General features: G+C 34.4%; 1 protein-coding gene across 11 annotated transcripts in view; it reads right to left on the bottom strand.

Moving 5' to 3' along the window:
• Positions 1 to 12,866, bottom strand: part of N4BP2 (NEDD4 binding protein 2) — an 83,041-nt gene that overhangs the window by 18,686 nt on the left and 51,489 nt on the right. For 9 of the 11 annotated variants that reach the window (XR_003520641.1, XR_003520642.1, XM_027598068.1 and 6 more), the window contains 6 exons: positions 10,330 to 12,755; positions 9,631 to 9,716; positions 9,077 to 9,122; positions 7,628 to 7,824; positions 4,634 to 4,752; positions 1,130 to 1,268 (listed from right to left, as the gene is read on the bottom strand). Coding sequence is in view for 8 of the 11 variants with exons in the window: in XM_027598068.1 (XP_027453869.1) it covers positions 1,130 to 1,268; positions 4,634 to 4,752; positions 7,628 to 7,824; positions 9,077 to 9,122; positions 9,631 to 9,716; positions 10,330 to 12,755 (3,013 nt within the window). In the remaining 3 variants the exon portion in view is untranslated. Of the gene's footprint in view, positions 1 to 1,129; positions 1,269 to 1,547; positions 1,608 to 4,633; positions 4,753 to 5,306; positions 5,444 to 7,627; positions 7,825 to 9,076; positions 9,123 to 9,630; positions 9,717 to 10,329; positions 12,756 to 12,866 lie in introns of those variants that run through there. The other 2 variants (XR_003520643.1, XM_027598074.1) reach the window with 2 other exon arrangements.

Below are 12,866 nucleotides of genomic sequence, written 5' to 3'. Positions count from 1 at the left end.
TGACCAATAAGCACATGAAAAAGTGCTCAACATCACCAGTCATCAGGGATGCAAATCAAAATGACAGTGAGATAACCACTTCTTTATTAATCATTTATTTCCTGTTTCCTGATGCTTTGACATCTGGGTCCTTGCTAACCCCTAGAGAGAAAGTACCCCCAACCCTGGGGTTGTCTAATTCCTAGAGAAAGCAAACAACTCATCTGCTAGCATATCTTATATATGTAAACCAATCTCAAGCCCATATTCTCAACCACTTCCTTTATGGGGTTCTCACCCTCAGGGCCACCATCCACATTGCCTAATCACCTACAACAGATAGGAGAAAACCAGGGACAGTTCCTGCACTCCAGAGCCTGCCGAAACTGTTCAAACTAGGCAATCCTTAACCTGGTTGCACTGCCTCACCCATTCCTCTGCACAGAAACCACAAAAAAGGCTCTTGCCCACATTTCCCCTCTGCTCTGTCTCCTGACTGACTCTAGTGCTTCTCCATGTGGACCTGGGTGGCAAGCCATGCCTCCCGTTTCTAGAGATCTGAGTATAATAAATTTCTTCCTTCATAACATTTCCATGTCTCAGTATCTTACCATACCTGATTAAAACAAATCCCGGGTACCCTTAAGACAACTTCATACCCACTAGGATGGCTATAATCAAAGTGACAGATACTAACAAGTGTCAGAGACGATGTGGATAAATTATAACCTTCATACATTACTCGTGGGAACATAAAATGGTACAGCCATTTTGGAAAAAAGTTTGGCAGTTTCTCAAATGGTTAAAAGTTTCTGCCCACATATTTAACATATTTACATCTAAAACCCACCATATTACCACCCCACTGCTCTTCAATTAAGCCTCATACTCTACTGTATAGAGCCTATTCAGAAAAAGTTACAGAAATTCAAGTGCTTGCCATACACAATGACATTGAAGAAAAAAACATAATCAGCTATAAATTCATTATTTTGAGCAAACAGATATCCTAAAATCAAATATACTACTGGTGGTTAAATTTCCAATCTAGTTAAAATTGTGAGAAATAATCATAAAATTATACCAACAAACCAATTATATTTTCATATACAAGTATTTACCATTATAGTAAAAATAAATAACTCCATACCTTTTTCTCCTTAGACTTCTGTGTAGTATGAGAAGTGACATTCTCATTTTGGTGAACAAACTCTTGTGCTACAACTGTTTTTACAGGGTCTCCTTCAAGAACACAGTTTAGAAACTGAACTGTGTGTTCTAATGAATAGCTGTAGAGAGTTACAGATATAATGTTACTTAAAAAAATAAAAGTTAATATGAAAACAGTAACATATGCAATCCTTCAAACACTGGCTTACTTCTAAGTTTTAAACATTGACATTATATGCTCATTATGCATCTCAAAGACTCAAGAATGACCAGAAGGAAATTATTAAATAATAGCTCTCAAAAACTAATTTTTGTGAAAAAAGACCAAAAGGTAACATGGATAATGAATTCATTTTCTGATCTTTTATTCCAGGTAGATTATCCACAACAAATCTTACTTTCATCTCATCACCTATACTTCTTAGGTCCCTTGTTGGTTCACACATGGTTTCCGTTTCCTTCAAACATCAAACATAGACAATATATCTTTAAACTGACATTTTTATTGTGTGAAGTTTCACTTTTTACTTAAACCATAAGGTTCTAGTCAAAGAATTCTAAGCAGGGATATAGAAAGGAAAAAGTAAAACACTATCTTACCCCTCACCCCTAATTATTCAGGCATATTTTCATGGCAATTCTATATATATGTAATCTCAAATTCTACAAATTGACAAAGACTTGAAACACTCATGTTCCAATTTCTAAAGAAACTCATTCCAAAGCAAATTATAAATGATTTTATACTGCTATTATTTCAGGCTGTTTATGCTTCTGATCTCTTCCAATGACTATATAATGAAGAGCTGACCACAAAGGAGTATTTGTGAAATGTGATAAACAGTGATCCAAAGTACTGTGATATTGTGCTATTCTTCAATTTAGTACAGACAACGCTTGATGGAGAACCATTTTGGGGACTACCACTTTAGCCCTCTGATATTGCTACCTCAGATACGATCAACAAAGAGCGGTTCCTAGGGATTGGAAGCCAACAGCAATTACCATCCTAAATAGCCCTAAAAATCACAGGCTTGCTTATTACTCTTGGGGCTGGAAGGCAGTATCCACCATTGGTAGTGTTAAAGGGAGGATGGCCCTGGAAGATTATACCACAGGCATATATATAATCAGTAACTGAACCCACCTACCCTTCTGAAGGGTGAAGGTGAAGCTACTGCTAACTGAAAAAATTATCCAGCTGCTGACAAACAAATGGAGGCAACTGACCACCTACCCTGAAGGGCCTGACTGACCCCCATCACTCTGGGCATCCCCAGGAAGGACTCACTCAGTCCCCCTTACCTTGCCTGGGGAACCACAACTCTGGGTTGTTTCACATCAGGCCATCTTGTGCCAGGTCCCCATAAAGAGAGTTGCCATATGCCAGTGACACTCTCCTAATCCCCATTCCCTTGGGAGATTTTAACACATAACTCTTAAGAAAACAGCTGGTTAGATAGCAAAAATAAGTAGGGAAATTGTTTATTGGAATAATACCATTAAAAACTTGATTTAAGTGACATGTTTAGAACTCTACATACTTAGCAGAGAATATTCTTTTTCAAAAGCACTTTCGTGTAATATCTGTTAAAACAGATCACGTATGAACCACAAAGAAAATCTTAAATTCTAAAAAGAACTCTTCAGGCGACATTCTTATACCTCAGTACAACAAAATAAAATAAACAATAGTCCTCACTCCACCTACCAACAAAACCATCAAACCATTTAGAAAATTAAACACTCTTCAAAAAAAAAAAAAAAAATTAAAAATTTTTGGGTAAATGAAAAATTTTTAGGTAAACAAATCAATCTGAATTAGAGATTATTTTAAAAATAATGAAAATAAAAATGAAAAAAAAATAATGAAAATGAGGGACGTCTAGGTGGCTCAGTCGGTTAAGCATCTGCCTCCAGCTCAGGTCATGACCCCAGGGTCTTGGGATGGAGCCCCAAGTCAGGCTCCCTGCTCATCAGCCTGTCTGCTTCTTCCTCTTCCTCTGTCCCCTCCCCCTGACTCGTTCTCTCTCTCTCTCGCTTTTGCTCTGTCTCAAATAAATAATAAAAAAATAAAAATACTGAAGAAAATAATTTTATAATATTGGGGTAGGACAGACTTCCTAAAATGACATTAAACTTGGAAACCATAAAGGAAATGATTTTCTGATAAAACATATGAATTAAAACATGTATATGCCCAAAGAGACTATACTAGGTTAAGCGATAAGTATCAGGGTAGAAAAATAATAATAATCTATAAAAACAAAGATAACTACACATAATATATAGTGAGTTCTCACAAATGTCGAAAGAAATACAAAGAACCAAAGAGAAAACAGGCAAAAAGTATTTAGTAGAAAAATAATGAAAAAGGCTCAACCTTCCTAGTGATCAAGAAAATTAAAATTTAGGGCACCTGGGTGGCTCAGTCGATTAAGCATCTGCTTCAGCTCAGGTCATGATCCCAGGGTCCTAGGATCAAGCCCCGAATTGGGCTCCCTGCTCAGTGGGGAGTCTGCTTCTCCCTCTGCCACTCCCCCTCTGCTTGTGCTCGCTCTCTCACTCTCTCTCAAAAATTAATTAAAAAAAAAAGAAAATTTAAATTCAAACAACAGTGAACTATTTTACCCATTGGGATGGCAAAAATCTTAAAGATTCTTAATATAAATCCAGGGTGGGTTACACTATCAGTACATTTAACTAATACAGAAAGCCTCTCTCTATATAGCTAATATATATATATATATATATATATATATGTATATATATATATATGAGCTGTAAAAAGTTTCTATGCGCACACTCTGAACCAGCAACTTCACTTTAGGAAGTAGTGTACAATAGCCTTCATCCATGTGTGCAAAAATGTATGTTCAAGGAGGCTTAGTGGGCAACATGGTTTCCAATTTTTCTTGCAGTCAAAAAGCCCATAAAGAGGAGCATGTTCAAATTATAGTACTTTTAGGGGGAAAACATCCATCTATGGGAATGACAACAGGAAAGGTTTTTTACGTGCCATTTTTGTTTTTGTAAAAAAGAAAAGTTGGAAAGGTTGAAAGAATACCTTTTATATCTGGATTTTTATAATAAAAATGGCCATTAGAATGGAAAATAAATATATAAATCTTTAAAAAAACACTTTACGATTATTATGGAATTAACTCTATGGACTTAAAAAAGCGAATTACTAAGTATGGACTAGAAAAATAAATACCAACAAAACTACAAAACAGTATATAAAACAACCTATTTTTGGTGAAATATGTATTTATATATAGACACAAAAGCAAACAGATACACATGTAAGCACATACACATTAGTGGACCATGAACCAATTGCCAAAACCTGCTCACTTGCTATATTATGTACGTTGCATTTAAATGGTTTATAATATGCCTATCTGATTTGTTATCAGAAAAATTAAAATGATATGCTTTCAATGACATCATAATAGAACCTACAGATAATCCTATCACTTACTTGTGGTCCTTGAAAATGTCCACCAGAAAATTTTGGTTAATGGCTGGAAATATCTTAAAGAGCTGCTTCTCCTTTAGTTTAGTGGCACAATCTTTTTCAAACATAAGTGCCTCCCTTTTCTAAAACAAACAAAAGAGACAAAAATCATCCTTCAGATAGAATTTATAAAACTAATTATGCTGATCCATAAGCATGGTTACTTTGTTGCAAAAAGATTAGTCATTTAAAGCAATCACAGACTTTCTTCACTGATTAAAGACTGAAATTAGTAATATAAGTATTCTTGCACTATTTATTTATATCCCATTTTTTGCAAAGTATTTGAAGCTGTTCATTTATATACATACACAATCACACATATATACATATATGTGTGCAAGTGTATATAAATATATACATACTCTCACATATACACACCCAGCACGTTCAGTCATATTATACAAAAAAAGAAGATGAAAATATAAACAGGATATAAATAAATGAAGAAGTCAGAGTAGAGAAAATAAAAGGAAGACTATAGGATAAAGCTAGCAGGTAACATTAGTGTATAAATGCATGCCATAAAATCCTGTACAATTGCTAAAGGTGGGCCACAAATTCAGTTCTGAGCTTCTTAGTGGCCAAAGCAAAGGGGGAAACAAAGATTCTCAGTGTCCATAAAATAAAAACAAACCAGTTGCTCAGGAGAAGTACAGCTTTTTCTGGCACTGAGCCCTGAGAGAAATTTCTCCCATGGGTCCTCAGAAAAGGGACACTGGGTGATGCTGTGAACAACGTCCTCATAAACATATTCTCCTCAATGGGCAGAAACTACAACGTACAAATGAGTTGCAAATTCAGGTTGACGAGAAAATCTTAAAATTCACAATGTAAAAAATTTTCACAAACATATTTACTCCAAAATAACTGTATGAGAACTGCCACTGATTGTTATTTTTTCATAAGCCATAATGGGATCGGTTGAAACTGCCAAACTAAAGAACTTCCCTAAAATGTGCTTTTTAAATTCTAACCTAGGATTATGGTAAACATTCTTAAAGTTGATTTCTAACTCTAAGACAATTTGTTGACACTGTAATGTAAGTACATAATATTTCTGTTTGCTATGAAGCTGCTAATGTTTGAAAAATAACTCCCTATACTATTTCAAAGGTGACTCAAAAATATAGAAATTACAATAATCTAGGACAACCCTAGAAGTGTTATTGCTTTTGAAGCCTAACGTATCTAGGTCATTTACAACACCAAACAATAAGACAGAGTCCACAACAGGTGATAATCTGACCAGTAAGAGAGACTGGTAAAGCTGAACACATCACACACCACAAGAGTAATGGAAACAAGCCATCTCAAGAATTAAAAATATTTCATGTTTTATTTAAGATACACATTATAATCTGAACTTACTAAAAAATTCAGGTCATAGAGTTTCTAAACTACAAATTCTAAGGTCTCATGACGGAAAACTCATGACCTTAATCATCTTAGAATTATTCTACTTTATATATTATGCCTAACGTTTATCTCTTTGCTTAAAAAAATACGAAGTGTATTTCTCCTTTGGAGACAAAGAAGGAAAAGAAAGCATCAAGAAATTCTCTTACTGAGGTTCTACCTAAGAAGTATCCTTGGGACAAAATAAGTACAGCTTCTATTACCCAACCCACAGAAAGATAAGCAAAAATCACTGATAGAAAAAAAAATGCATTAAGTTGGGAAGTCAGAGATATTCATCTGTTCACTATTATACTGAGAGATTAAAAGGCAGATTAGAACCACAAAGTTAAGTTTCAGTATTTAAAAAAAATGGCAGTTCAACAAAAGGTGACATACCATTTGGGCATAAGTTCTAAGATTTCCTTATTTTTTTAAGAAAATGCATTTCTCCAATTTATTACACATATAAATGAAGAGGATATTTGAAACAACACTACATTATAAGACCCTACCAAAGAGACTGGTTCCTTAGGTTATGTAAACATGCAAAAATAGTAGCATGTTTCCAATTAATTAATAAGATAACTGGGGAAAATAAATATGAAGGTGGAGGAATACCATCATTCTTCCTATGCCCCAATTCTAGGTATTTCAGCCAAATGTAAAGGTGCTCCTCTGAGTAGTCAAATGAGTAAGAAAGAAAGTAAAATGTTTTAAGATCACCATCTAAGAATTACTTCTTTTCTTTGAGAATTGGACTAAATAACCTCTAAGTTCTTCCCCTTTTTGATTTCTGAAATTCTCTAATACTAATTTTCAGAAATCAAAAAAAGCCTAAGAAGAAAGGCAAAAGAAACCAAATTCACTTATGGCTTCATAAAATTTGATATGGTGAATAAGGAACAAAAATAAAGTTCAAAATGAAGTTTTTATTTGAACATGTTTGATTAAAAAGTTAGAAAAAGAAGAGTAGTTATTTTTTTTAAGTTTCTAAATTTTTCTCTAAAAAACTCTGTTTTGGGGTGCCTGGGTGGCTCAGTTGGTTAATGTCCCACTCTTGGTTCTCAGCTCAGGCCTTGATCTCAGGGCCATGAGTTCAAGCCCCACGCTGGGTTCCACGCTGTACATGGAGCCTACTTTAAAAAAAAAAATTGTTTTGAGGTTGGATACTTCTTTAATAGCAAAACAGACATTTCTTTTTACTAATTTATGAATAAAATTATCTTTAAATGAAAGATTTCTTTCATGTTTTTCAAGAATTAAAAAATTATGCTAAAAGTAAAAAAAAAAAAAAAAAGCAGCTCAATCACCTGCAAAATTCAATCTAAAATAATGGTTTAACACAGACTGGCTTATTGTTATAGAATATCAACTAATCTCCCAGAAGCAAAAAATTCCAGCTTCAAACTTCGAAACAGTTTCAATTTTAACATTAATTTCGATCAGTTAAATACAGATTCCAGACTAGGAAATACAGAATCAAATGAAGATCACAGAGTAAACATACAATCAACCTAGAGTCAGAGGCAAAAGCTTAATAGTTATACCATCTCATACCAAAGCGTGTTTTTCCTGTAAGGCAATTTCTTCTGACATTATTTCTCTGAGTGATACTTTTTTAGTTTGAGTGTTCCAATGATCCAATAAGGGTAGCATTTCAGGTGCTGCTAAAGACTTCAGTAATTTTTTGCCTGTTCTCTGAGATGATTTTTGTTCAGGATTCTCGAGACCAATGTGCCCAACCAGGGAAGGATCTATAAAAGCAGTATAAATAGTATCAGACCCTCAACAATAAACAAATTAAGCATTACTCATTCTGTTACAACTACCTCAGAAAGACCAAAGAAACATGATTTTTTATTTCTAGCTTATAAATATAACTCTGAAGTTTCAAAATATATCTTCACATAATTGCAAGCAAGAATATGTATAAATGTAGGAATATCTCAAATGAGCAAGGATCTGGGTATCATTGCAAATCAACTCAATGGTTCCCACTCTTTTTTACATCGCATGGACACAGAAAAACCAGCACACATACACTGGTAAACAAAGGGAGTTTGGGCCAGGTGGAAGCAACCAGCTAGAGCAGCTCTGCTCAGCTCTGCTCAGCCACTCCAAGGACTGAAAGGATCAATATTTTAGCAAACCCATAAACCCAACAGAGGCACACAACAAATATTAAACAAATGATATTCAATATAAGGAGGAAACTGAACATTCTAAGAAGTTCACAGTAACGAGATTTAATGTATAGTATTTCAGCATCTCAGTACCAGCACATTCTGATATACTCCTTAGTTCTCCCGGAGAGTGAAGACAGCAGATACTGCCATCCCCATAACTCTCATACCTTTCCAGTACCTCTAGCTCTCAAATAGCTTTAGTTCTTGAAGCTGCAACTAAAGCATACCCAAAGAACCTTCAACCTGGAGTCCTGGTGTGAAGTGGACAAAAGAGGCATCTGAAGGAAATGTACACAATAGGAGGCTCCTGTTAACAGCTCTGCCACCCTGCACTAATCACTGAGGACGATGCTACCCAAAAGGTCTTCTAGAATCAAGTATTTCAATTTGGCAGATGTTCCAAAAGCAGGCCGACTTTTGTGCTCTAATAAAATTAACATCAATAAAAATTTCGAATAACCAAGTAACAGTTGAATGATGCTCTCAATCAGACACATGAACATTTTATTGCTCTCAAACCAGAAGTTTTCTTTCATTCAGAGCAAAATCTTAAAACAGGAAACACCTTGACTATATGTATTAGAGCACACCTAAGGTGTTCCACTGTACTCATGAAAGTTAATCATAGGTGCTTTTCAGTTCTTCTGGTTTTATGTCAATATTAAATGTTAAATATTCTAAAGAATTTTTATTTGCAAATCAAAATTCTTGGGTAACATATTTTGTGGAAGTACATTTAATAATGAGATAAAATTTATACACATACACCAAGTTTTGACATCATGACAAGAACATCAGGAGTAAAAAGTATGTGCTTTACCTCGCATAAACTTGCCACAGGATACCTCTTCTTGTCTTTGTCGCTCCTAAACACAAATGCAGGACGGGGGATTCGCAAAGGAGGGTGCATTAGAAAATAAGATTATATTATTTTTCTCTAGAAATCACTTCTTGTAAAACTATCAATCATTCTTGCTAAATCTAAGTAAAACAATAAAATTAGATAAGATTATGAAGTAGGACTATATCAATATATTTTTCCACTTATAGAGCTCTTAGGCTTTTTTTCTTTAGACTGTTTTTGAAATTTAATCAGGCAGCACTGCAAGTCTTTAGAGAATAAAAAACTATTTATCATTTTTCTCTTAAAAAAAATCAACAATCATATTGCGCTCCATCATCAATTATATAATTTGGCCAGTCTGGTAATAATCTAAAATATTGGAAAGAGAAAAAAATATCATTATCTGTTTATTGGAAAAAGTTCATTCTCTCTCAAAGTCAAAATTCAATAGAATTCTTTCATACAACAGATTTTATTAAGAGCAAAGGTGAACACAAAAGGAGCTCTTCATAAATAAAAAGCCTACCAACCATTACAGATTCTTTCCATTTCTCATGAATCACTTTAGCCAGATTCAGATCTATATGAACAACACAATCCTCAACTGTTAGAGACCCTTGTGAGGGGAGAAAAAAGAAAAGAAAATATAATCATTACTCATACATTTTCAGAAAACATACTCAACCACCTTATGTATCATAAAACTAATTTATATTATTAATTACTAATCTACATTTTTAGTTTAAATCTCTTGGAATATTTTTGTTTATGTAGTATGTCACTGTTTTCACACTTCTTGGCAGGTGCAATTATACAATGCTTCATATATTTAAGTTATTCATGTCCATTAGTTTAAACGTATATATTCGTTTCCACTAGTCAAGATTTTTCAAGAAGTGTATTCTATGAAATTAATCTTGCCTTAAGTACATCTGGAGTAACACTACAGATTCAAAAAGGTTCATCTGTGCAAATAAGTATGAGGTAAATACCACAGAAAACTTTCAATATATGTATGGGATGAACCCAAACTCTATATAAATACTATTTCTTTAAATTACATTTTTTTAAATCCTCTACAAACAAATGTGTCAAAAATAAGGAAGGCAACACAAATTACTTTTACATTTCAGTTAACATATGACATAATTTTAAAATTAAGATAGAACCCTGAATCTGTATTCTATTCACACAAAGACACACATACATGTAATCTATTTTTTCTTTACCTGAATCAATACCAACAGGGCCAAATAATTCATTGAGCTGAAAAGCCAGCTCAGGCGGTAATGCCAATTCCAGACAGTCTATGGTCAGAGATTTGGCCATCACTGGCATGGGATTCAATGTCTCAGTTTTATCTTCTTCATTAACTCCAGCTGACAAAGTGCCCTCAGCCATTAGAATTTTTTCCATTTCCTGTTCATCTTCATTCATAAATTCTTCAGTGTTTGGAAATTTCACATAATCCTTTGGAAGATTTTCATTTTTCTTTATTTCAAGAGAGTCAGTTAAATCAACTTCTTCACTTAATTCAAGATTTGAAGTGCTTGATACAGAGTTTAAAATATCAGACAAATTCAAAGAAGAATGTATACTGTCTCCAATCTCTGTGACTTCTAGATTCTTCTCCATTTCATTCACATCTTTAGCGACAGTAGCTTTTAGAGTACCTGGAAAAGACTGCTTAATGTTATACAGATCTGGAAGTTCTGCCTGGCTACTGGGAAGTACTTCATTAGTATTCTTTAGATCTAGAGTGGCATTAGGAAATAAACCCGTTATTAATCCAGGTTTTTCAGTAGTGATAGCTCTTATTTCTGCCTGCTCTGGGTATCCAGGTTTTTCAGTAGTGATAGCTCTTATTTCTGCCTGCTCTGGGTTTCTATCTTCTGAATCACAGGTGGACTGTACATTAGTGTTACTGACAGCAGTGCCATGGCTAAATTCTGGCACAGATGAATTAGAATCCTCCAAGGTTCCTCTTTGGCTAATTATTTCCTTCAAATTTAATCCCAGAGAAAATGGCCCAGTTTGTGCTTCATCATATGATTTTTGGATATTCTCAAATTCAGTATCCTCACATAATTTAGTTTCAGAATCCAACAAAAGGCTTGTGGCCCAAATAATATCTTTGTTACACCTCTCATATAAGTCTTTTAGGGCTTCTAATGAAAAGGATCCAAAGAGTTTACAAAGAATGTTAAGATTTTCAGATTCATCAGTACTGGTAAGCTCACTTTCTTCAACATACGTGCTTTTGTCATACATTACCCTATATGGAATTGTTTCTTGAACATCTAATTTTGTGTTAATATTGAAAGCTTTTGGTTTAAATCCATCTAATCGTCCTGTTAATACTCTCACAGAATCTGAAACACTAATTTTATTCTTTTCTATTTTCCATAAGAGAGCAAAATCCTGTGGTTCAGTCTGGGTATACATGCCTTCTTCTATTCTAGGGACTTTTTTAGATTTTCCTTCTGGAAATTCAGCTAAAGTTTGTGGTCCTACTACTCCAGGAATAGTTGGCCCACTACTGGTAAAAGTAAGAGACAATGTGTGCTGTCTATGAATCTTTTTACTTGGAAAAGTCTTATTCTCATAGGTCATTTCATTGGGTAGCGTTTCAGAATTTCCTAGAGTGGAACTACCCAGGGTTTTCAGTTCTTCAGGGCTTGTGCCCCAACAACAGGTCTCATGTGCTGTGTAGAAGGATATTTCATTCATACTGTCTTTTGTTCCAAATTCTAGGTTGGGTTCCTTCAAACCATCCTTCGGCATTCTTGATCTGTGCTCTCTCTGAGCTAAGGAATCAGACGAAGGCCAGTCACCCACAATGCTGAATGACTGTTTTTCAGTATTTTTATATGTATCATACTGACAGCTATTGAAAGATTCTGAAGCATCATCATACTGTGACTTCTTGTCATCCTCTGTACTTTCATGCGGAGATTCTCGTTGCTGGATATGATCTATATTCGCAGATAGAGTATTATCTAATCCTTTGCGTGACTGAAGGCGATTATATTTTTTGTCACTTTGACCAGATGAAGCTTTTTCAGTTTTTCGGTTCCTTTTTGTCCTCTGACTAATAGTCTTATCAACTGGCCAGTCACCAACAAAATTTGATAGCTCATGTCTCGTCGGGAACTTTTCCAAAGCTGACTTGCTTTTTTGTTTTCCAAAGGTTTTTTTCCTTACTGTGGCTCTTTCTTCCAATGTTTCACCCAGTGAGGATTTTTCATTATGAAATGGTATAGTATTTGAAAGATCATAGTCTTCTTGATTATTTTCACCAGAGCAAATACTCGGCGACAATCTCTCGACAACACTATCTGCATCAGTTTTACTATACTCTTTTTCAGAAGCCAGTTCTACCTGCTCTTCTTTTTTACCTTTTTCTTTTGCCTGTACTTTGCTTTCAGAATCAGAAAAATACATGTCTGAAACTTCCTGAATGAAAGCACTCTGAATGTCAGGATTCATACCACTTATTTCTTTTCTTCCTTTGTTTAAATCTGCATTAGAGAGATATGTAACATTCTCAGGTAATATAGTTTCTTTGGTTACTTCAAGTTTCTTCTCTTCAGTTAACTCTAGATGCTTCAAAGATGAGGATAAAACATTTTCTTCTTTTTCATTGTCTCTTGGGCTGTAAGATTTTTTTTAAAGTATTATAAGGAAGTCTCTTAATGTTGCCATTAACATTATGATTTAAATTAAAGCAGCATTCAACTGAAAGACAAGGCACTTAACATTTATT

Source organism: Zalophus californianus, chromosome 2 (genome assembly GCF_009762305.2).
Source record: "Zalophus californianus isolate mZalCal1 chromosome 2, mZalCal1.pri.v2, whole genome shotgun sequence".
Lineage (NCBI taxonomy): Eukaryota > Metazoa > Chordata > Mammalia > Carnivora > Otariidae > Zalophus > Zalophus californianus.
The sequence above is the reverse complement of the archived record's forward strand: the minus strand, read 5'-3'. Positions and strand labels throughout refer to the sequence as shown.